The 26155-nt window shown below is 41.8% G+C and overlaps 3 protein-coding genes across 7 annotated transcripts in view; 1 reads left to right on the top strand and 2 right to left on the bottom strand.

The window, feature by feature from the left end:
* Positions 1 to 1059, bottom strand: part of ralgapb (Ral GTPase activating protein non-catalytic subunit beta) — a 109704-nt gene extending 108645 nt beyond the window's left edge. For all 4 annotated transcript variants that reach the window (XM_062057071.1, XM_062057078.1, XM_062057087.1 and 1 more), the window contains exon 1: positions 917 to 1059. The gene's annotated coding sequence lies outside the window, so the exon portion shown is untranslated. The remainder of the gene's footprint in view (positions 1 to 916) is intronic.
* On the top strand, positions 940 to 15841 carry LOC133648155 (uncharacterized protein K02A2.6-like). The gene is made up of 7 exons (XM_062043983.1): positions 940 to 1125; positions 10242 to 10349; positions 10515 to 10628; positions 10714 to 10775; positions 11003 to 15408; positions 15534 to 15640; positions 15733 to 15841. The coding sequence occupies exons 1-5, from the start codon at positions 940 to 942 to the stop codon at positions 14286 to 14288; spliced, it is 3756 nt and encodes a 1251-aa protein (XP_061899967.1). The 3' UTR covers positions 14289 to 15408; positions 15534 to 15640; positions 15733 to 15841.
* A 7604-nt stretch (positions 15842 to 23445) lies between these two features.
* Positions 23446 to 26155, bottom strand: part of vwa1 (von Willebrand factor A domain containing 1) — a 38443-nt gene continuing 35733 nt past the window's right edge. For both annotated transcript variants that reach the window (XM_062030514.1, XM_062030523.1), the window contains 2 exons: positions 24412 to 24684; positions 23446 to 23855 (listed from right to left, as the gene is read on the bottom strand). In XM_062030514.1, coding sequence (XP_061886498.1) covers positions 23827 to 23855; positions 24412 to 24684 — 302 coding nt within the window. In that variant the 3' untranslated portion in view covers positions 23446 to 23826. The remainder of the gene's footprint in view (positions 23856 to 24411; positions 24685 to 26155) is intronic.

Here is a 26155-nt window from a genome sequence, read left to right as displayed (position 1 = left end):
TTGGGAATGTCCGGCGGGCCAGATTGACAAGCTTAACGGGCCGCATTTGGCCCCCGGGCCCTAGTTTGCTCAGGTCTAGTTTAAGGGGTTATCCGGCTTAGTGTAGACATAGCCTGAGCTTGTCTCACAACCAGCCAATGAGGTGTCAAGTTTGCAGTCACGTGACACGGGTCAACAGGAAGCGAGTCTGGAGTTTTGAAGTAGAGATGGGATTTATGGCTCTTTTATAGTTCTTTTGAAACGAAATAGCAAGAAAACAATCACTGGTAGCCGTTATGAGATCAGAATAATTTACATTTACACAAATATTACTATATGAGTAAGAATTATTCTGAAACATTTTTATTGTAAATATTCCTAAAGGTGGTCCCATATCCCCATGCTTTGAGAGTAATATCACTCTTTTGAATTATGACTTGCTTAAAAATCGACTTCGTAACAAAGACACACGACAAGTAAGAACGAAAAAGTATCGTATCAGAGCATAAGGAACTGGTATCGGCGGTGTCGACATGTCAATGTGATCCGCACACATTCTGTCCAGTCGGAAAGCACGCTAGATGGTAGTTTGACAAGAGGTTGCAAATAACGGCATTAAACGATGGCAATAATACGATGAATAATACGATTAGGCAGAGACGGAAGCCTGAATGCTAGCTATGTTAGCTTCCTGCTGCTAGCTATCCCGGACATCATAACATTGTAGAGTTGGCCGCTGCTCCAACACGTGAAACGTCACAAAATGATTTAATCGATTAATTAAAGTGGAGAATAAAAATTAGGCGGCCGTTTATTGGACGAATTTAGCCCCTAAAGGCTGACATTTAGCTGCCGCGGCTGCTAGCTTAAAGCCGCGACTTTAGCCCGCTCATCTTTACTCATCCGCTCGCTCAACTTGTCTTTTCTCTTCCGTTACCTGGACCAAGGGTGACCGTCATCATGCGGGCCTTGACATACGCGCTGTTTGTGCTCTCAGACCACCATCTTTTCTGCAATGTCAACGCTGGCTTGGGATATTACACTTTGATGACACGGGAAACACGCTGTCTGATGCAGGGCGCCCCCCGCTGGTGGGCAGGGGAACTGCAGCAGCTCCGCTCTGCCCAGTCAATGCAGTCAGCTGAGGTGGCGCCCCCTAACGGTTGTCAATAGGACTACACGTCTAGTCTATCTTCATTTCCATTTTGATGGGCCTGCTATCTGCGCATAGCTCCAAGATGGTGCCACATATCCAAATCCATGAGTTTTAGGTTTATCCGTACAAAATGAGCTCAAGAGCTAGCCTAAAATGTTAGCATAAATGATAAATGGGTTATACTTGTATAGCGCTTTTCTACCTTCAAGGTACTCAAAGCGCTTTGACAGTATTTCCACATTCACCCATTCACACACACATTCACACACTGATGGCGGGAGCTGCCATGCAAGGCGCTAACCAGCAGCCATCAGGAGCAAGGTTGAAGTGTCTTGCCCAAGGACACAACGGACATGACTAGGATGGTAGAAGGTGGGGATTGAACCCCAGTAACCATGAAGCAACCCTCTGATTGCTGGCACGGCCACTCTACCAACTTCGCCACGCCGCCCCCCATGCTAACATTAGCATGCTAAAGCATACTTGCCAACCTTGAGACCTCCAATATCGGGAGGTGGGGGTAGGGGGTGGGGGAGTGGGGGGTGGGGAGGGGGGGGGGGGCTTGGTTGGGGGTGGGGGGTCGTTGGGGGCGGGGGCGTGGTTGGGGGCGTGGTTATTTACAGCTAGAATTCACCAACTCGAGTATTTCATATATATTTCATATATATTAGGCTGATCATACGTCCTCTTTTCCCCGGACATGTCCTCTTTTGCGGGTGTGTCCGGGGTATCCGGGCGGGGGTTTTTTAAATGCCTCAGATGTCCGGCATTTTGAGTTAGGATTGCATGTATTTTCAATGTACGTCTTGGGCAAGGATCGGCAACCCCTAACAACTAAATTCAGGGCGTGCCGTGATGGCACTGCATATATTATCCTCTATTAAGGTACTTGCACAAACAGCATGCCAGCCCGGCCTCATGTTGTATGAAGCTTTAACGTGCACACGTGGGAGACAGCAAGGCTAGGCCGACCATATTCTGAAATCCCAAAAAGAGGACACATATATGCATGCCAAGGCGGGCAGCACGCCAAGGCCGGGGACTAAGTGAAAATTTGCCAATGATACTCGAACTTACTTTATAAATAATATATTTTTTTAAATAAAGCATTTTTTCTCGTCTGTTGACAGCAGTGTTAGCGCTAGGAATTTTCAAAATGGGGTCCCAGGGACCCCATCAAGTCATAAAAATGGGGTCCCACAGTAAATTTTTGGGGTCCCACTTTTTTGTAAGCGTTTTGAAAACAAATGATAAATGTATGCATTATCTTGTTATATCTCACATTCTATGTTGTGTTTTGGAAAAAGGTTGTCATAAACGTTACTTAATTCATTAAAAAAGATAATACAAAAGAAAACAAATGTGTATACATATGTAAATGTATTCAGTTATAAAAATTCATTCACTTTCTTCTTTCCTTCATGGATCTAAACTTTACCGCTGCTGGTAGTTTTTTTCTATGTTTTTATTTAATAAGTTGTAGGTGTATTTATTTCAGTATAAAAGTGTAAAAAGTGTTTTGCTTGGGTCATGAAATGATGATAATGGTGTGCCAGGGCATACATACATTTTATATTTAACGCTTAAATCTCTGGAGTCTACATCAACTACGGATCTATTCCTCATTTCAAAATGTTTTAGTTTTTTTTATGTTGTTTTTTTTGTTTGTTTTTTTTCCGCCCTTTTTTGTCAAACAAAACTATGTTTTTTATGGCAAACACACAAAATATGCAAAATCTTCCACCAAAAATATTTTTCAAAGTGGAATATTTGATGTGAAGTAATCGGAATTTTTGATAGGTCAATAATTCATAATAACATTGATTTTGATTCAATATTATGTTTTGAGCAATGACCGTTTGAAAGAGAAAAAAACAGCTTTGTTTTATTAGTCAACATTGCAACTTTTTCTAAATTACATTTCACCTTTAAGCTTTTTTATTTCACTTTTGTTATGTTTTTGTTTATTTTAATAGTATTTTTAGAATGTGCCGTGGGCCTTTAAAACATTAGCTGTGGGACACAAATGGTAAAAAATGTTTAAAAAAAATTGATAATCTGGGTCCTTTCTGATTTCAATGCGTTAAAAAGACACAAAAAGTGCGTTAACGCCAACACTGCTTGACAGTATAACAAAATAAGTCACACTTATATTCTGTAGCATTCACAGTTTTGGAAAAAAAAGTGCAGAGGTAGAAATATTCAAAATAACCTCTTGTATATAATGTAAACATAAATAATGCCTCAAAACAAGTTAATTAAATTTAAACAAAAAACAGCAGACGAGCTCTCGCCCTGCACAGCTGTTTTGTGCTTTGTAGTGTCGATATGGGCTTGTAGATCGTTGGCCCCTTTATTTGTCACAGATACATACGTTCCTGCTTGGCATACAGTGCATTCTGCTTTCCATGGGTCACGGCCAGGACGAAAACACGAATACTTTTCTCACAAATCATCCGTGAAGTTGCATTTACATTTCGGCATTTCTTTATTATGTGTTCTCATGTCTGTCTCTCCACTCACTAGCTCTCTCGCTCTGTGTCTCTGCCCCTCCCTCACGAATGTTGCTACGTGCGCGCACCTTCAGTTTTTTTTTTTAGCCCCTTCTTAACTTAACCCTGGACGTACATTGAAAATACACGCAACCCTAATTCAAAATGCCGGACATTTGAGGCATTTAAGAAACCCCGCCCGGACAGACCGGACACCCCCGCAAAAGAGGACATGTCCGGGGAAAAGAGGACGTATGGTCAGCCTACTCTAAAAGCCCTAGATGTTATGACGTCATTGGGCAGGCAAGCTGCTTATATTGTGGGAAAGCGGACGTGAGAACAGGCTGTCCCCACTCAGTCTCAGGTCCGCATTGAGCTGGGGGGGGGGGGGGGGGGGGGGGCTCCAGCTCCGGCTGAATACAGGGAGTTTGTCGGGAGAAAATCTCTGCCGGGAGGTTGTCGGGAGAGGCGCTGAATACCGGGATTCTCCCACTAAAAACGGGAGGGTTGGCAAGTATGTGCTAAAGTGAGATGTTGGCATATCTCCAAGATGGTGGCATGTATCCAAATCCATGAGTTTTAGGTTTATCAGTACAAAATGAGCTCAAGAGCTAGCCTAAAATTTTAGCATGCTAACATTAGCATGCTAATGTGAGACGTTGGCATAGCTCCAAGATGGTGTCACGTATCCAAATCCATGAGTTTTAGTTTTATCTGTATAAAATGAGCTTAAGAGCTAGCCAAAACATTAGCATGCTTACATAAGCATGCTAATGTAAGACGTTGGCATAGCTCCAAGATGGTGCCAAGTATCCAAATCCATGAGTTTTAGGTTTATCAGTACAAAATGACCTCAAGAGCTAGCATAAAATTTTAGCATGCTAACATTAGCATGCTAATGTGAGACGTTGGCATAGCTCCAAGATGGTGCCACGTATCCAAATCCATGAGTTTTAGGTTTATCCGTACAAAAGGAGCTCAATAGCTAGCCTAAAATGTTAGCATGCTAACATTAGCATGCTATCAATCAATCAATCAATGTTTATTTATATAGCCCTAAATCACAAGTGTCTCAAAAGGCTGCGCAAGCCACAACGACATCCTAGGTACAGAGCCCACATAAGGGCAAGGAAAACTCACCCCAGTGGGACGTCGATGTGAATGACTATGAGAAACCTTGGAGAGGACCGCATATGTGGGTAACCCCCCCTCTAGGGGAGACCGAAAGCAATGGATGTCGAGTGGGTCTGACATAATATTGTGAGAGTCCAGTCCATAGTGGATCTAACATAATAGTGAGAGTCCAGTCCATAGTGGGGCCAGCAGGAAACCATCCCGAGCGGAGACGGGTGAGCAGCGCAGAGATGTCCCAAACCGATGCACAGGCGAGCGGTCCACCCCGGGTCCCGACTCTGGACAGCCAGCACTTCATCCATGGCCACCGGACCTGTGTATCTCTTCCCCTCTAAGGGAGAGGGGGGCAGAGGAGAAAGAAAAGAAACGACAGATCAACTGGTCTAAAAGGGGGGTCTATTTAAAGGCTAGAGTATACAAATGAGTTTCAAGATGGGACTTAAATGCTTCTACTGAGGTAGTATCTCTAACTGTTACCGGGAGGGCATTCCATAGTACTGGAGCCCGAATAGAAAACACTCTATAGCCCGCAGACTTTTTTTGGGCTCTGGGAATCACTAATAAGCCGGAGTTCTTTGAACGCAGATTTCTTGCCGGGACATATGGTACAATACAATCAGCAAGATAGGATGGAGCTAGACCGTGTAGTATTTTATACGTAAGTAGTAAAACCTTAAAGTCACATCTTAAGTGCACATGAAGCCAGTGCAAGTGAGCCAGTATAGGCGTAATATGATCAAACTTTCTTGTTCTTGTCAAAAGTCTAGCAGCCGCATTTTGTACCAACTGTAATCTTTTAATGCTAAACATAGGGAGACCCGAAAATAATACGTTACAGTAATCGAGACGAGACGTAACGAACGCATTAATAATGATCTCAGCGTCGCTAGTGGACAAAATGAAACGGATTTTAGCGATATTACGGAGATGAAAGAAGGCCGTTTTAGTGACACTCTTAACGTGTGACTCAAACGAGAGAGTTGGGTCGAAGATAATACCCAGATTCTTTACCGAGTCGCCTTGTGTAATTGTTTGGTTGTCAAATGTTAAGGTGGTATTATTAACATACTTGCCAACCCTCCCGTTTTTAGCGGGAGACTCCCGGTATTCAGCGCCTCTCCCGATAACCTCCCGGCAGAAATTTTCTCCCGACAAACTCCCTGTATTCAGCCCCCCCCCCCCCCCCCCCCAGCTCAATGCGGACCTGAGACTGAGTGGGGACAGCCTGTTCTCACGTCCGCTTTCCCACAATATAAACAGCTTGCCTGCCCAATGACGTCATAACATCTACGGCTTTTAGAGATAGAGAGTAGAGTGCACAACTGCGCACACAACAAGGAGACGAAGCAGAAGAACGAGGAAGTTACAGACATGGCGACGCCGTCGACGAGCAAGATGAAGAAATACGCTTGCAAGTTCCAAAACGAATGGAAACAAGAATTTCAGTTCATCCAGGACAGTTCGAAGGGGGAGGGGTATGTATGTTGCCTGTACATTTTGTAGAACAGACTTCTCCATTGAACACGGTGGCCGAAATGATATACTCATTCATGAACGGAGAAGTTGAACAGGACAATGCTGCCATCTACTGGATAGCCTCCGGAACACTGAAATTCAAGTATTTATTTTATTTATGTGTATAATAAAATATATATATATATATATATATATATATATATATATATATATATATATATATATATATATATATATATATATATATATATATGAAAGTCAAGTATTTCATATATATATATATATATATATATATATATATATATATATATATATATATATATATATATATATATATATATATACATACATATATATATATATATATAGGTAGAATTCACTGAAAGTCAAGTATTTCATACATATATATATATATATATATATATATATATATATATATATATATATATATATATATATATATATATATGAAATACTTGAGTTGGTGAATTCTAGCTGTAAATATACTCTCCTCTTAACCACGCCCTTAACCACGCCCCAACCACGCCCCCAGCCCACCCCCGACCACGCCGCCCCCCACCTCTCGATATCGGAGGTCTCAAGGTTGGCAAGTATGATTATTAAAGGCCTACTAAAATGAATTTTTTTTATTTAAACGGGGATAGCAGATCCATTCTATGGTCATACTTGATCATTTCGCGGTATTGCCATATTTTTGCTGAAAGGATTTAGTATAGAACAACGACGATAAAGTTCGCAACTTTTGGTCTCTGATAAAAAAAAGCCTTGCCCCTACCGGAAGTAGCGTGACGTAGTCAGTTGATCACCTCCTCATATTTTCCTATTGTTTTCAATGCAGCTAGAGCGATTCGGACCGAGAAAGCGACGATTACCCCATTAATTTGAGCGAGGATGAAAGATTCGTGGATGAGGAACGTTAGAGTGACGGACTAGAATGCAGTGCAAGACATATCTTTTTTCGCTTTGACCGTAACTTAGGTACAAGCTGGCTCATTGGATTCCACACTCTCTCCTTTTTCTATTGTGGATCACGGATTTGTATTTTAAACCACCTCGGATACTATATCCTCTTGAAAATGAGAGTCGAGCACGCGAAATGGACATTCACAGTGACTTTTATCTCCACGACAATACATCGACGAAACACTTTAGCTACGGAGCTAACGTGATAGCATCGTGCTTAACTGCATATAGAAACAAAATAAATAAATCCCTGACTGGAAGGATAGACAGAAGATCAACAATACTATTAAACCATGGACATGTAAATACACGGTTAATGCTTTCCAGCCTGGCGAAGGTTAACAATGCTGTTGCTAATGACGCAATTGAAGCTAACTTAGCTATGGAGCTAACGTGATAGCATCGGGCTCAAATGCAGATAGAAAGAAAATACATAAACCCCTGACTGGAAGGATGGACAGAAAATCAAGAATACTATTAAACCATGAACATGTAAATACACGGTTAATGCTTTCCAGCTTTCGTCGTTAGCAACAGCATTTTTGCTGTTGCTAACGACGCCATTGAAGCTGACTTAATATAACGGGACCTCATAGAGCTATGATAAAAACATTAGCGCTCCACCTAAGCCAGCCAGCCTTCATCTGCTCATCAACACCCGTGCTCACCTGCGTTCCAGCAATCGACGGAAGGACGAAGGACTTCACCACGATCATCCGTGCGGTCGGTGGCTAGCGTCGGCTAGCGCGTCTGCTATCCAAGTAAGTCCTCCTGGTTGTGTTGCTACAGCCAGCCGCTAGTACACCGATCCCACCTACAACTTTCTTCTTTGCAGTCTCCATTGTTCATTAAACAATTTGCAAAAGATTCACCAATGCAGATGTCCAGAATACTGTGGAATTATGAGATGAAAACAGAGCTATTTTGTATTGGATTCAATGGGGTACCGATACTTCTGTTTCACTGGCTACGTCACGCGCATACGTCATCATCCAAAGGCGTTTTCAACCGGAAGTTTAGCGGGAAATTTAAATTTGCACTTTATAAGTTAACCCGGCCGTATTGGCATGTGTTGCAATGTTAAGATTTCATCATTGATATATAAACTATCAGACTGTGTGGTCGGTAGTAGTGGGTTTCAGTAGGCCTTTAAAGGCCTACTGAAATTATTTTTTTAAATTTAAACGGGGATAGCAGATCCATTCTATGTGTCATACTTGATCATTTCGCGATAGTATTAAGGATTTAGTAGAGAACATCGACGATAAAGTTGCAACTTTTGGTCGCTGATAAAAAAAGCCTTGCCTGTACCGGAAGTAGCGTGACGTCAAAGGTTGAAAGGCTCCTCACATTTCCCCATTGTTTTCAATGCAGCAAGAGAGATTCGGACCGAGAAAGCAACGATTACCCCATTAATTTGAGCGAGGATGAAAGATTTGTGGATGAGGCACGTTAGAGTGAAGGACTAGAGTGCAGTGCAGGACATATCTTTTTCGCTCTGACCGTAACTTAGGTACAAGCTGGCTCATTGGATTCCACACTTTCTCCTTTTTCTATTGTGGATCACGGATTTGTATTTTAAACCACCTCGGATACTATATCCTCTTGAAAATGAGAGTCGAGAACGCGAAATGGACATTCACAGTGACTTTTATCTCCACGACAATACATCGACGAAACACTTTAGCTACAGAGCTAACGTGATAGCATCGTGCTTAACTGCATATAGAAACAAAATAAATAAACCCCTGACTGGAAGGATGGACAGAAAATCAACAATACTATTAAACCAGGGACATGTAAATACACGGTTAATGCTTTCCAGCTTGGCGAAGCTTAACAATGCTGTTGCTAACGACGCCATTGAAGCTAACTTCCCAGGTAACACCTAACGTTAACGTAACGTTACTGTATGGTTCTCTTTTGGTTATGCAAGATGAGAACGTTCTAAGAACGTTCTAAGAACGTTCTTAGTTTTTTGTTCTAAGAACGTTCTTAGAACGTTCTTAGAACGTTCTCATCTATATACAAAATATAATTTGCCTGCAATGGAAACAGCAACTGTTAGGCTTTTATAAGTGTTTTTTTTCGCAAATTTACTTTTTATACAGTATGTTGTAACGTTTCCCTAACTTTCTGCGAAAGTGTTGTGTTTTGTGAACAATCTGACGCCGGCTGAGTCAAGGCTGCACGCACAGTAGGTGGCGGTAATGCACACACAAGGTTGCTTGCCAACCGCTATAAAAATCAAAAGAAGAAGAAGAAGAAGGAGAAGAAGAAGACGACTGCACGCATGCACAATTGAAGCTGCTCCGTGAGACAAAGAAGGACGAAGGCTAACTACTTCCAGAATCCCGATTTTAAAGCAATTTGGTGCGCCATCCATTTATCACAAGTAAGTATAGAAAGAGTGAAATACGAAGCACGTTTTTGTATAACAATTTCCAACCTACATGATTAATTTCAGACCATTTTACAGTTTTAGCGTTGTGTATAAATGCGCGCCATGCGCCGGCGCTAACTAGCATACATTTCTCGTGCAGGTTGGCTGTTATAAAGTTTCCAAACTGACCAAAGACCAACGAATGACTTCTGAAGAAGGGTGGATTTATCTGTAGCCTAGTTAAACAATAATTTGCCCCGTCAGTGATATGGTTTGTGTAATAGAGTGATCTATGTTTGTCTGTTGCCATCTCCTGGTGAATATTGGCTATAGCGTACTGGGGTTACTTTTTGGTTGGCCAACGATTTACGTGGTGTTGCGCACCTGACGTCACGTGTGTTGAGTCTGTTCTGGAAGTCTACAGTAAAGAGACGTACTTCATCACCTCGCCTGTTTATTGCCTCCAACCCAATATATTACAAATGGCGACGAGGATTTAAAAGAAGCCCACTGCGTGAGGGGACTTTATTGGAGGTCCGTGCACTGGTCGTAGGTAAGGCTGACGAGTAGCCTACTTTGTGGAGGAACCGGGCATGTGTCGGAGTAGCAGTTAGCACCGGATGCTAACATTGCTCAGACAGTGGGTCGCATCGATGAATACAATGATTCAAAGGAGGATTTTGATTCATATCTGGAGCGTTTGGAGCAGTGGATGCTGGCTAATGAGATTGGAAATGACAAGAAGGTGTGTGTTTTCCTTTCTGTTATTGGAGCAGACACTTATAAGCTGCTGAAAAACCTCACATCTCCGGCATTGCCAAGTGCTTTAGGATATGATGTACTGACGAGGGCGCTATGTGGACATTATAAGCCCGCACCTGTTGTGATAGCAGAGCGTTTTCGCTTTCAGAAACGTAATCAGAAAGAAGGAGAAGCTGTTTCTGACTACATTGTGGCGTTGAGGCAGTTGTCAGCTACCTGCAATTTTGGACAATATTTGGACGATGCCATGAGAGATCGTTTTGTGAGTGGATTACGTTCTGATGCAGTGCAACGCAGGCTGTTGTCTGAAAGGGACCTGACTTTTCCCCGTGCCTGTGAAATTGCAGTCTCAATGGAACTTGCTTCCAAAAATACAATGGAGTTCTCTGGACACAGCGGACCTCACCAGGTAAATGCCCTGTCAAGTGTTAATAATTTTTCTGAAAAGGGGAGGAAAGGACAGTTCAGATGGAACAATAATAACAAAGCAAAGGAACAGAAAGGAGGCAAAAGAGACACATGGGGGCAGCAAACATGTTACAGATGTGGTGGAAAGCACTCAGCACATGACTGCAGATTTAAAAATGAAAAGTGTCATGCTTGCTCCAAAATTGGACACATTGCCCGTGCATGCAGGAAGACTAAAAGGCAATCTTCAACTCAGTATGTTGAAACTGAAGGGAGTGCATCCAAAAGTGGTGATGAGGCAGAACTTTTTGGATTGTATGCAGTTGACTCTACATCAAACTGGGAAAAAGGTTACATAGTGGATCTTGGACTGGGAAACAAGAGCACCAAAATGTTACTGGACACGGGTTCAGCAGTGTCAGTGGTTTCTGACAGCTTTTACCAGGAAAACCTTACTCAATTTCCCTTGAAACCAGTTTGCAAGTTAAAGTTGAAATCATACTCAGGCCAAAGGATTGCTGTTCGAGGGTACATCATGTTGCCAGTACAGTACGAGGACCAGCAAGTGACACTTCCACTGGTCATTGTACAGGGAAGCAGACCTGCCCTGATTGGCCGCAACTGGCTGAAAAAGTTACGGCTGAACTGGAAACAGATTTTCACAGTACACAAGGTGCAGACAAAGACGCATGGTAACACAGGAGTACAGGAGGTGATAGAGAGACATAAGGCAGTGTTCTCAGAGGGCCAAGGCTGTATCACAGGGTTTAAAGCTAAAATCCGCACCAAGCCGGATACCACACCAATTTTCTGCAAGGCTCGCCCAGTTCCTTATGCACTAAAGGAAGCTGTAGAGAGAGAGCTGGAGAGGTTGGAGAGTGAGAAGGTGATTTCAAAGATTGACCAAAGTGAGTGGGCAGCTCCAATAGTCACCGTACCCAAGGTCGACAAAACTATCAGGATTTGTGACTACAAGGTCAGTGTTAATCAGTGCATTGAAGAGCAGACATATCCACTACCGAATACTGAAGATCTGTTCGCTACATTAGCAGGAGGAACATCTTTCAGTAAACTGGATCTTTCGCACGCCTACGAACAACTACAGTTGGATGAAGAGTCAGAAAAATATCTGACCATAAACACACACAAGGGCCTGTACAAGTATCATCGCCTTAGTTATGGAGTTTCGAGTGCTCCTGCGATATTTCAGTCTGTTATGGACCAGATTCTGCAAGGGATGGACCATGTGACATGTTTTTTGGACGACATTCTCATCACTGCTTCCTCGGAGGAGGAGCATTTGACAAGACTGGATAATGTTCTCACACGTTTGGAGAAACATGGCATCAGGGTGAAGCTATCAAAATGTCAGTTTTTCCAGAGCAGTGTTGTATATCTGGGATATCGCATTGATAAGACTGGGTTACATCCTACAGAAGAAAAGGTGACTGCCATAACAAATGCACCTGAGCCCACAAATGTAACAGAACTGAGGTCTTTCTTGGGCCTTCTGAACTATTACAGCAGATTCCTGCAAAACCCCTCTACTGTGCTCCAGCCGCTGCACAGCCTACTTAAAAAGGACTCAAAGTGGGTTTGGACTGTTGAATGTGCAAAAGCATTTGAAGATGCAAAGCAACTTCTGCTGCAGAACAAAGTGTTGGTACACTACAACACCCGCCTGCCACTGCGAATCGCATGTGATGCTTCGCCTTATGGAGTTGGGGCTGTAATTTCACATGTAACAGAAAATGGAGAAGAACGACCTGTTGCATTTGCCTCAAGGACACTCACTGAACCAGAAAGGAAGTATGCCCAAATTGAAAAGGAGGCACTTGCTATCATTTTTGGAGTAAAGAAATTTCACAAATATCTTTATGGAAGGAAATTCACACTTATCACTGATCATAAGCCACTGTTGGCCATCCTGGGGCCAAAATCAGCAATTCCAACGTTGGCAGCATTAAGAATGCAACGCTGGGCACTTATTCTCATGGCGTACAATTATGAGATTGAGTATAAGAAGTCAGCTGATCATGCTAATGCGGATGCTTTGTCACGCCTACCCCGAGTAGTGATGAACAACACAGCAGAAGAGGGAAGTATCTTTTACTTTTCACACTTGGAGGAACTCCCTGTGTGTGCAAAAGACATTGAGAGTGCTACTCTTAAAGATCCTGTACTCAGTAAGGTGTGGAACTACACATTAAATGGCTGGCCGAGTTATGTGCAAGACGTAGCATTGAGGCCTTATTTTGTACGCAGACAGGAGTTATCGGCAGATCAAGGCTGCATTCTCTGGGGACAGCGAGTCATCATACCCCCAGGTTATCGACAAAGATTACTGGAGGATCTTCATCATGAACATCCAGGTATCTGCCGTATGAAGGCTCTTGCCCGCAGTTACCTTTGGTGGCCAGGCTGTGATGGTGAAATTCAAGAACTGGTGAACAAGTGCTCAGTCTGCCAAGCAGTACAGAAAATGCCAGCTGTGGCACCATTACATCCTTGGCGGTGGCCAGAAAGAGTGTGGCAAAGAATTCACATCGATTTTGCAGAAAAAGATAAACAGTATTTTTTGGTTGTCATAGATAGCCATTCAAAGTGGTTAGAGGTTTTTCCAATGTCCTCCACCACTTCTCACAACACCATTAAAGTGCTGCGCGGTCTGTTTGCATCGTATGGACTGCCAGAAGAGCTAGTTTCAGACAATGGCCCACAACTGGTGGCAAAAGAGTTTACTCAGTTCCTGGAGAGTAATGGAGTAAAACACACTGCTGTACCGGTTTACCACCCAGCATCAAATGGAGCAGCAGAGAGATCAGTACAAATCCTGAAACGGGCTCTGAGGAAGAATGTGCTGGAAGCAGACAGCAAGTCTTCCTTGCCACTCAATCACAGACTTGCAAATTTCCTTCTCATGTACCGCAGCACACCCCACACAGTGACGGGACGTACTCCAGCTGAGTTATTCCTGAAACGCCAGTTGAGAACTCGTTTCAGTTTGCTCAAGCCGGAGCTTGCCAGACAGATAGAAGGAAAACAAGCAGCGCAGAAGCATCATCATGACAAAAGGGCTCTCCCTGTTCGCTTTTTCCTGGAGGGAGAGGTGGTTCGCATCAGAAATTTCAGGGGCGGAGTGGAAAAATGGATTCAGGCAAAAATACTGAAAAGACTGGGAACTGTCACTTACCTGATCCAAGAGGGACAGAGACAGCGCACAGTGCATGTGGATCACATGTTAACATGGCGAGAGAACATGGAGAGGCTGCCAGTTATCTTGTCTCCACCAGTTGCAGAAAATGTACCATCAGTACAACTGGACAGTGCTGTTTCAGTTCCATCACCAGGACCATCAGTGAGTCAGACACAAACTAGTCTCATCACTGAACCAGATTCAAGGGCTGCTGAGTTGCCATCATCAGAACCCAGATCACCCACAACGAAAACCCCACCAGTGATCCGCAGGTACCCAGAAAGGTTTCGAGTACCACCAAAAAAACTGAATCTCTGAAGACAGTATAAAAATATGTGTTAAAGGTGTACAAATACTGTTTTGTATAATACGTACGTTATTGTTGACAAATGAGGGTTAAGAGTTCAGTACTAAAAAAAAAAGAATGTGGTTTCAGTACAGTTTTTTAAATTGAACTGCTGCATTTTTTGGTTGGGTTGTGTATTTCTTTTGAGTAATTTCTACATTTCTAAAAGGGGAGGAATGTAATAGAGTGATCTATGTTTGTCTGTTGCCATCTCCTGGTGAATATTGGCTATAGCGTACTGGGGTTACTTTTTGGTTGGCCAACGATTTACGTGGTGTTGCGCACCTGACGTCACGTGTGTTGAGTCTGTTCTGGAAGTCTACAGTAAAGAGACGTACTTCATCACCTCACCTGTTTATTGCCTCCAACCCAATATATTACAGTTTGAATGCTGCCTGAACGTTCCGTGTGTGCGATAATAGGGCAACCCATTTTCCTTGGGTTTTTTTTTTATAGAATAAACACAAAATGAAGAAGTTTCAACAGAGGGCTTATAAGCTCCAAGAAGCAGCAGGAATGCCCTTGACAGTGAACGTTAGTTGGCTATTTAACTGTTGATAGGTGGTGTTAAACAGGCTGTTACAACGGGCAGTAATACGAATTACCTCTTTGACTTTTGTTGTCTTTGCAGTTTTCCAGTTGAACATGAAAGTTCAAAATATACTTGAGAACCAGGGAGAAAATATGCACATGCTGAGAGGGCTGGCAGCACAGTCTGTGGGGCCAGAATCTGTGGATGTTCAAGATCTCATTGATAAGCCTTTCGAGACTCTTGAGCAGCTGAAGGCCTTCTGTGAACGGCTCGACACTGATCTTCTGCTCAGAAAGCAGCTGGTAATTAGTTTTAATTCCCCACTGCAAAAATATCTTGCTCAGTTATCAAAAAACAATTTCTAATCAAGTACAATATTGTTGTTTATTTATTTGTATAGGTGAAAGCTCTTACTGCTCTTGGTGGGCAGAATTTGGCAGACACGGTGAGGACAATGCTGAGGAAAATTGCCACAAACAAAGTCCTGGAGCAGCTTGGCCTCCGTGGAAAGTCAGGAAAAGTGGCGTTTGAGGACTTGCCCCTTTACAGAATAATAAATAGTAAGTGTTAATAATAGGTTTGCATCTTTGAACATATGTTGCATGTATGCTCACAAGGTCGATCTAGCTGTTACTATTACAGTATTTATTCTAAAGGGAATTCTAAATTGTGCTGGTGATTGCAGAGGCATGCAGGGGTGTTTACAAGCAGACGACCACAGCTGAAGTAGATCGTGAGCTTGGAGAGGTCCTGAAACTGGCCACTTTTCGAAAGGGAGGTTCAAAATTTGAGGTACGGAGAAGATAAGATATCCCAATTTTGAATTCCATTTTATTGAAGTTCCACTGCATGTCTTTTGAATTTGCAATTATAACTACTTGCAGGAGAAGAGGAGGAATTAAGAGGGAGGACAAAAAAGGAAAAAGAAACAAGCAAAAGAACATAGTGAGATGAGAGGTAAATGTTAAAGTACCCGACCTCGGATAAGCGGAAGAAGATGGATGGATGGATTTACTTCCAGGAAGAGAACCAAGAAGGGGCAGGATACACTGACGCGCACGACCAAGACCACTGCATTCCATTCCATTTGTATTATAGTTATCACTAATAAAGAATTATTTCTGTTGAAATCACTATCACTAATAAATAATTAATTCTGTTGAAATTTCTGTTTGAGTGTTATTCCTGACAATATAGCATAAAAACAGACGTAAATAGCATGTTCCTAAACAGTTCCCTAAACGTTCTAGCCAAACGTTCTTGGCTAACGTTCTGCTAACCAAGCAAGAACTCCACAACCAAACGTTCTTTGAACGTTATAAACTAACGTTCCCAGAACAATGCCACTACGTTCTCCTAACGTTCACATAACGTTCCCTTGTTACCTGGGTTAGCAACCGGACCTCACAGAGCTATGCTAAAAACATTAGCTATCCACCTACGCCAGCCAGCCCTCATCTGCTCATCAACACCCGTGCTCACCTGCGTTCCAGCGATCGACGGTGCGACGAAGGACTTCACCCGATCACAGATGCGTCGGCGGCCCGGAGACGGAGGAAGTCAAGGTGAGGTCGCCGGCTAGCGCGTCTGCTACCCATCTCAAAGTCCTCCAGGTTGTGTTGCTGTAGTCGGCCGCTAATACACCGATCCCACCTACAACTTTCTTCTTTGCAGTCTTCATTGTTCATTAAACAAATTGCAAAAGATTCACCAACACAGATGTCCAGAATACTGTGGAATTTTGAGATGAAAACAGAGCTTTTTGTATAAGATTCAATGTGTCCGCATACTTCCGTTTCAACGATTGATGTCACGCGCATACATCATCATACATAAACGTTTTCAACTGGAAGTGTGGCGGGAAATTTAAAATTGCACTTTATAAGTTAACCCGGCCGTATTGGCATGTGTTGCAATGTTAAGATTTCATCATTGATATATAAACTATCAGACTGCGTGGTCGGTAGTAGTGGGTTTCAGTAGGCCTTTAAATAGATGTTGGTGTCTCGCAGGACCGATAATCAGCATTTCCGTTTTCTTGGCGTTGAGTTGCAAAAAGTTAGCGGACATCCATTGTTTAATTTCATTAAGACACGCCTAATGCTAATTTGAGACGTTGGCATAGCTCCAAGATGGTGCCACGTATCCAAATCCATGAGTTTTAGGTTTAACCGTACTAAATGAAATTAAGAGCTGCTTTTATTGTGGAGGTCGGGAGTGAAACCAAGTGGTCACAGAAAATGTTCATGGTCTTGTGGCTTTTTGTTAGCGTTGGCTAAAAAGCTAGCATAAAATGTTAGCATGCCAAAATAGGAAAGGATAGCATCCTTCAACGATTGAGCCAAGTATCAAAATTCATGATTGTTAGCTCGAAACAAAAACATTTGCTATACATTAGCATGCTGCCAGCTAAAAAGCAAATTTTTTATTAGCGTTGGCTGAAAACCTTGCATAAAATGTTAGCATGCTAACGTAAGTAGGCTAAAATAACAGACGATAACCTACTTCAAAGATGGCGGCAAGTATAAAAATTCATGATTGTTAGCTCGAAACAAAAACATTCGCTAAACGTTAGCATGCTAACATTTTTGCTGGCTTTTTAGCTCATTTTCTTAGCGTTGGCTAAAAACCTAGCAAAAATGTTAGCATGGTAACGTTAGTATGCTAAAATAAAAGACAATAGCTTACTTCAAAGATGGCGGCAAGTATAAAAATTCATAATTGTTAGCTCGAAACAAAAACATTCGCTAAACATTAGCATGCTAACATTTTTTGCTAGCTTTTTAGCAAATTGTCTTATCAGCTAAAAGCAAATTTTTTTGTTAGCGTAAGCTAAAAACCTAGCATAAAATGTTTGAATTTTAACGTTAGTATGCTACAATAAAAGACGATAGCCTACTTCAAAGATGGCGGAAAGTATAAAAATTCATGATTCTTAGCTCGAAACAAAAACATTCGCTAAACGTTAGCATGCTAACATTTTTTGTTAACTTTTTAGCAAATTGTGTATGTTTACAGCTAACAATCATGAATATTGATACTTGGCGCCATCTTTGAAGTATGCCATTGTCTCTTAAATTAGCATTTTTATAAGATTGTCTCTTATATTAGCATTATTATAAGAGTATCTTTTATATTAGCATTATTATAAGCATTATTTAAAAAATAGCTAATCGACAGCATGCTAACATTTAGCTAACATTTTAGAAAATGTTCTATGTTTACACTTAACAATCAAGAATTTTCATACTTGGTGCCATTTTGAAGTATGCTATTGTCTCTTAGCATTATTATAAGCATTATTAAAAAAATAGATAAACATCAGCATGTAAACATTTTTTGCTAGCTTTTCGCTTTTTTTGTTTGTTTACACCTATAAATCTAAATAAACCAATACTTGGCGCCATCTTTAAAGTATGCTAATGTATCTTATATTAGCATTATTGTAAGGTTGTCTTTTATAATAGCATTATTATAAACATTATTTAAAAAAATAGCTAAACGTCACCATGCTAACATTTTTTGCTAGCTTTTTAACTAATTATTTGTTTCCATCTAACAATCATGAATTGTGATACATGGTGTCATCTTTGAAGTATGCTATTGTCTTTTATAGTAGCATTATTATAAGATTATCTCTTATATTAGCATTATTATAAGATTGTCTCTTATATTAGCATTTTTATAAGCATTATTTAAAAAAAATAGCTGAACGACAGCATGCTAAAATGTTTGCAAATTTTGTATGTTTACACTTAATAATCATGAATTTTGATACTTGGTGCCATTTCGAAGTACGATATTGTCTCTTATATTAGCATTGCTGCTGCAGTTCGCTCCGTCCTTGTCTTTTGTTTTTGTTCTTTGTTCGCTTTGTACTTTTTTATATTTTTACATTTACTCTACATTTACTTTCTATCTAGTCGTGCCCTTCTAAACATGCAGTTTAGAAGTGTTTTGTTTGTCCTACTGACGGTGGGGACGCTATTGAAGAACTCAGACGGACAACAGTTGAGAGGCTCTTTCATCTACACCAGGGAACAGTTGTTAGCAAGCACCAGTTATTAGCATCCAGCTAACGGACCCGGTGCTAACTAACCAGATCCCGGAGGAGCTAAAAAGGACTTATGGAGGTTCTCGTGGCTGTCGAGGGAAAGGGAGACGCTCGAGACAGAAGAGGGCTGAAGCGAGGAGGGAGAGAAGGAGATATAAACCATATCTTCCTTCCGTCGTCATGGGTAACGTGCGGTCTCTAGCAAATAAAATGGATGAGTTGTCGGTGCTTGCCGCTAGTCAGAAAGAATATCGTGAGTGTAGCCTAATGTATTTTACTGAGACGTGGCTGCACGACGATGTTCCGGATAGTAACGTCTTTATAAACAGGTTTCAAACGGTGCGCGCTGACCGGGACCGAACCAACGGCAAGCGGAAAGGAGGGGGGCTTACTTTGTTTATTAATAAGAAATATTGTCATCCCGGTCATATCACAATAAAAGAGCGGCACTGTGACCCGAATATAGAGATGTTAGCTGTAGGACTCAGACCATATTATTTGCCCAGGGAGATTCCGCATGTTATCATGATGGCAGTATACATCACCGGCCTCAAACCGTCAGGGGGTAGGGGGGTGGACGGAGACAAAGAGAGGGCCAATGAGCTAAACCAGTTCTTTAACAGGTTTGACACAGTGGCTCCTGCCCAAACCCCCCCCCCCCCCCCCCACCGCCCCCGAGACATGCCAGCCGGCCCCCTGACAACTTCAGCGAACCAATCCATCCCCACCTCCCCTCCTCACCTCCCCTCCTCACATCCCCCCAACTTCAATGACTACCTCCCCCCACTTAACACCTCACCCTCAGCTTGATGAACCCCCCTCCCCCAATCACCTGAGACCCCCCCAGTGTGTCTGTCTGCAGAACAGGTGAATGCACAGCTAAATAAGCTACAAACAGGCAAGGCCGCGGGTCCTGACGGTGTGAGCCCCAGGGTGCTCAAAGCCTGCGCCTCACAGCTGTGTGGTGTGCTCCAGCACATCTTCAACATGAGCCTTAGGCTGCAGAAAGTCCCCACACTGTTGAAAACCTCATGTGTGGTCACCATCCCCAAGTGCACGCGACCCAGCACGTCGAAGGACTACAGGGCGGTGGCTCTAACCTCCCATATCATGAAGACCATGGAGAGGTTGGTCCTAGAACAACTCTGCCCTACAGTCAAGCCCCGCCTTGACCCACTCCAAATCGCCTACCAGCCCCGACTGGGAGTGGAGGACGCAGTCATCTACCTGCTGAACGGAGCCCACACCCACCTAGACAAGCCTGCGAGCAGTGTGAGGGTCATGTTTTTCGACTTCTCCAGTGCTTTCGATACCATATGGCCTGGGCTACTGGGTGTGAAGTTGGAGACGATGCAGGTGGAGGCCCCCTTGGTGTCCTGGGTTGTTGATTACCTGACTGACAGACCACAGTATGTGCAACTGCAGGACTGTGTGTCCGACAGGCTGGTCAGCAACACCGGGGCCCCGCAGGGCACAGTCCTCTCCCCCTTCCTGTTCACTATCTACACCACCGATTTCCACTATTACTCAGAGTCCTGCCACCTTCGGAAATTTTCTGATGACTCTGTGACAGTGGGGTGTATTGAGGATGGTGATGATGAGGAATACAGGGCACTGGTGGAGGACTTTGTCACATGGTGTGGAAAGAACCACCTCCAGCTTAATGTGATGAAGACCAAGGAGCTGGTTGTGGACCTGGGAAGGAGGAGGAGTACTCCGGCGACCCCTGTTTCCATCAGGGGGGTTGGTGTGGACATGGTTGAGGATTATAAATACCTGGGAGTACACATCGACAACAAGCTGAATGGGTCAAAACACGCTGAGGCACTCTACAAGAAGGGACAGAGCCACCTCTACTTCCTCAGGAGGCTAGGATCCTTCAACGTCTGTACAAAGATGATGAAGATGTTCTACGAGTCGGTGGTGGCGGGCACATTCTTGTACGCCATTGCCTGCTGGGGCAGCGGGCTGAGAGCAAGGGATGCAAACAGACTGGACAAGTTGGTAGAGAATGCCAGTAACGTGGTGGGAGTGGAGCTAGACTCTCTGGCGGTGGTGTCAGAGAGGAGAAGTCTAGCAAAACTCCTAGCCATTATGGACAACACCTCCCACCCACTACACTCGGACCTTTTGGAGAGAATGAGCACGTTCAGTGGAAGGCTCAGACTCCCAAAATGCAACACGGAACGACACAGGAGTTCCTTCATACCGACAGCCATCAGACTGCATACTTGCCAACCTTGAGACCTCTGATTTCGGGAGGTGGGGGGATGGGGGCGTGGTCAGGGTGCAGGGGCGTGGTTGTGGGCGTGGTTAAGAGGGGAGGAGTATATTTACAGCTAGAATTCACCAAGTGAAGTATTTCATATATATATATATAAGAAATACTTGACTTTCAGTGAATTCTAGCTATATACATATACATATATATATATATATATATATATATATATATATATATATATATATATATATATATATATATATATATATATATATATATAAAATAAATACATATATATATATATATATATATATATATATATATATATATATATATATATATATATATATATATATATATATATATATATATATATATAAAATAAATACTTGAATTTCAGTGTTCATTTATTTACACATATACAGACACATAACACTCATATACTCATTGTTGTACTTGAAATACTTGATCAAATACACAGTAATGAAAACACAGTTACTAACTGTACTGTGCTTGTTGCTTACTAAAAAAAAAAATAAGACTTACCTTTCACTATTTGAGTAGCCTTTGTTCTGCCATTTGCGTACTGGCAAGCGATCTCTGAATCCGGGAACATATCCTTCACAGATTTGTTGAAGACATCTGCAAATGAGAACGAGATGTTGCTTCCAGCTATCAGCATAGCCATCTTTGTCTCGGCATATGTTACACCATTGGGTCTCCATTTAGCGAGGTGGCCCATAATACTGGGCTGTGACCGGTGCTGCGCTGCCGCCACCTTGTGATTCACTGACCGTTCATGAATGAGTATATCCGTTCGGCCACCGTGTTCAATGGAGAAGTCTGTTCTACAAAATTTACAGGCAGCATACCCCTTCCCCTTCGAACTGTCCGGGATAAACTGAAATTCTTGTTTCCATTCGTTTTGGAACTTACAAGCGTATTTCTTCATCTTACTTGTCGTCGGCGTCGCCATGGCTGTATGTTCCTCGTTCTTCTGCTTCGTCTCCTTGTTGTGTGCGCAGTTGTGCACTCTCTAAAAGCCGTAGATGTTATAACATGATTGGGCCGGCACGCTGTTTATATCGTGGAAAAGCGGACGTGAAAACAGGCTGTCCTCACTCAGGTCCGCAAGGAGCTTGAGAGGGCGTGGCCTCCAGCTCCGGCTGAAAATCGGGAGATTTTCGGGAGAATATTTGTCCCGGGAGGTTTCGGGAGAGGCGCTGAATTTCGGGAGTCTCCCGGGAAAATCGGGAGGGTTGGCAAGTATGTCAGACTGTATAATGCATATGTTCCTTGACTGCACTTAAATGTAGAGTATATGTGGAATATATTTATATTATTTATATATTATATATATAATACGTTATATATATAATATTATTTATTATTATTCTTGTCTATTGTGAGCGAACTGTGGTGCTGAATTTCCCCCTGGGATCAATAAAGTACTTTCTATTCTATTATTATAAGCATTACTCAAAAAAATAGCTTTTAGCTATTTTCTTTGTTTACACCTAAAAATCAAGAATATCAATACTCGGCGCCATCTTTAAAGTGTGCTAGTATCTCTTATATTAGCAGTTTTATAAGGTCGTCTTTTATATTAGCATTAGTATAAGCATTATTTAAAAAAATAGCTAAATGTCACCATGCTAACATTTTTTGCTAGCTTTTTAGCAAATTCTTTGTTAACATCTAACAATCATGAATTGTGTTACTTGTCATGCTATTGTCTCTTATATTAGCATTATTATGAGATTGTCTCTTATTTTACATTATCCATCCATCCATCCATCCATTTTCTACCGCTTATTCCCTTCGGGGTCGCGGGGGGCGCTGGAGCCTATTTCAGCTACAATCGGGCAGAAGGCGGGGTACACCCTGTACATAAGTTTTATTCAAAAATTTGATAAACGTTAGAATGCTAACATTTTTTGAACTCTTTTTAAATAAATGTTTATGTTTACATCTAATAATCAGGAATTTTGATACTCATCTTTGAAGTGTGCTATTGTCTCTTATATTAGCATTATTATAAGATTATCTCTTATATTAGCATTATTGTAAGCATTAATAAAAAATTTGAGCAAATGTTGTATGTTTACAGCTAAAAATCATGAAAATTGATACTTGGCGCCATCTTTGAAGTGTGTTATTGTCATTATTACCAACTGTATAATATAATATATATTACTATGTATTATTTTATAATTCATGGCTACTGATATGTAGCAAGATTATTTATTCAAATCTCAATCTCTTTTTTTCATTCAAGAGGAAAGTCCAGAGATAAATAAAAGAACTTGGTAACTCTTACACAAAATATATTTATTGCAAGCTGCTGTTAGAAATCAGAGGTCAACAAACAAAATACCTTTTTTGCATTGACATGAAGTTTGTGGCTGCTGCCAGTAGGGGGCAGCAGAGCCTGACTTAGTAACAGCATTGAAATGCACACCAAAAAAAAGAATAATAATAAATATTAAAGACATATTTGTCATAAATTCAAGGTGTCTGGCCTGTTTGGTCATCACAAGCCAAATAGTCTCTTCTTGTCCTCGTTTTGGCGGACGACATGTTGTCCTGCAGCGCTCCTTTCAAAGCAAAAGCCCAGGACGGGCCAAGCGACGCGTCCTTCTCGGGGGCGTCATGGATGAAAGGTTCTTCTCTCTCGCCTCCATGTTGGGTAGCTGCACGCTAGGACCGGGAGCCATAGGCCGGCCCCTCTGGAGGAGACAAGAGATGAACCCAATGACAGCAAATACACCACTCCACAGTTGTCTTATATATATATATATATATATATATATATATATATATATATATATATATATATATATATATATATATATATATATATATATATATATTTTATATATATATATATATATATATATATATATATATATATATATATATATATATATAAAATATATATATATATATATATATATATATATATATATATATATATATATATATATATATATATATATATATATATACAACATTGATTTTGATTCATTATTATTTTTAGAGCAATGTCTGTTTAAAAAAAATCTAAATAAAATTATTGGGGATTTAAAATAGCACCACTCATAAAAGTGTTAAAAAAAAGTCATACATGAATATATATATATATATTTTTACTTTCAACACTTAAACATCAGATTCATCCGTCCATGATAAGTTTTTATTTTTTCATCCTTTTTACATCAAGAAAGGACAGGGAGAGTCGATATGGTGAAAATGAACTCTGTATGAAATATAAATGATTCCTACCTGAGGCAAATGGCGCCGTGCAGCACAGACCCTCGCCCCGCGCCCTCCCGTACACGGGCGACACGCACACCCTGGCCGAAGGGGGGAGGTCGTCGAGCCGCGTCGACAGGGAACTTGGCGGCAGGTAGGTGGAGGAGCGCCGGGCGGTGCCGGCTTGCCGCCCCTCCCACGTGAGCCAGTAACCCTTGAGACCGTCGGCACCGCCTCTCCAGTCCGCCCGCACCGCGCCACCGTCCGCTGCGGTCAACTGCAGGTCAGACAGGGCGGGGGTCGCTGCAAAAGACGGGAGAACATGTTGACGCCATCCCAGACTAGTCTCCATATTTTGCAGGGGCGTCAGGTCTGGCGGAAAATTTTATCTTTTTGGGGGTCCTGAAAAAGAAATGTCTAAATTGGCTCTCTAGCGCCACCTTTAAAGTTAGAAAAAAATGACCCCCCCTACAAGTTTACGTATCGACACAAAAATCATGGGAGACGTCTATGGTGACAGGACGCACATAAAAGTCTCAGGAAACCATACCTGAAAACGAACAGGAAGTCGTCTATCATGGTTTTCGGCTACCATTTTTCGGCAAAAAAAAAAGGGTCGTACATTAACAAACTCGTCCTAAGGATTTTGACCAAATGAGTCGTGGTTAAAATGACAAATACTACACATATAGGCGGTGATAATTTGTAAATACATTTTTATTACGCCGTAAGATGTGGGCGTGGCATGGCGCCAAACTTTACTTTAATGGTTTTGAGACATTTTCCAGCCAAAAAAAGGGGTTGTACTTTTAACAAACTCCTCCTAAGGACTTTGACCAAATGAGTCGTGGTTAAAATGACAAATACTACACATATAGGCAATGATGAATTGCGGAAAAAAATCCCTACGCCATAAGATGTGGGCGTGGCATGGCACCAAACTTTACTTTGATGGTTTTGAGACATTTCCCAGCCAAAAAAAGGGGGTTGTATTTTAACGAACTCCTCCTAAGGACTTTGACCAAATGAGTCGTGGTTAAAATGACAAATACTACACATAAAGGCGCTGATAAATTGCGGAATTTTTCCCCCCCTATGCTATAAGATGTGGGCGTGGCATGGCGCCAAACTTTACCTTGATGGTTTTGACACATTTTTCAGCCAAAAAAAGGGGTCGTACTTTAACAAACTCTTCCTTAAGACTTTGACCAATTTAGTCGTGGTTAAAATGACAAATACTACACATATAACCGATGATAATTTGTAAATACATTTTTATTATGCCGTAAGATGTGGGCGTGGCATGGCGCCAAACTTTACTTTGATGGTTTTGAGACATTTCCCAGCCAAAAAAAGGGGGTTGTATTTTAACAAACTCCTCCTAAGGACTTTGACCAAATGAGTCGTGGTTAAAATGACAAATACTACACATAAAGGCGCTGATAAATTGCGGATTTTTTTCCCCCCTATGCCATAAGATGTGGGCGTGGCATGGCGCCAAACTTCACCTTGATGGTTTTGACACATTTTTCAGCCAAAAAAAGGGGTCGTACTTTAACAAACTCTTCCTTAAGACTTTGACCAAATGAGTCGTGGTTAAAATGACAAATACTACACATACTGCTCCCCAAGGGGATGGGTCAAATGCAGAGGACAAATTTCACCACACCTAGTGTTTGTGTGACAATCATTGGTACTTTAACTTTAATATAGGCGATGATAAATTGCGGAAAAAAAAATTCTATGCCGTAAGATGTCGGCGTGGCATGGCGCC

The sequence above is a fragment of the Entelurus aequoreus genome, linkage group LG01 (assembly GCF_033978785.1).
Source record: "Entelurus aequoreus isolate RoL-2023_Sb linkage group LG01, RoL_Eaeq_v1.1, whole genome shotgun sequence".
NCBI lineage: Eukaryota > Metazoa > Chordata > Actinopteri > Syngnathiformes > Syngnathidae > Entelurus > Entelurus aequoreus.
Note: the sequence above shows the minus strand (reverse complement) of the source record. Positions and strands in the feature narration are given on the sequence as shown.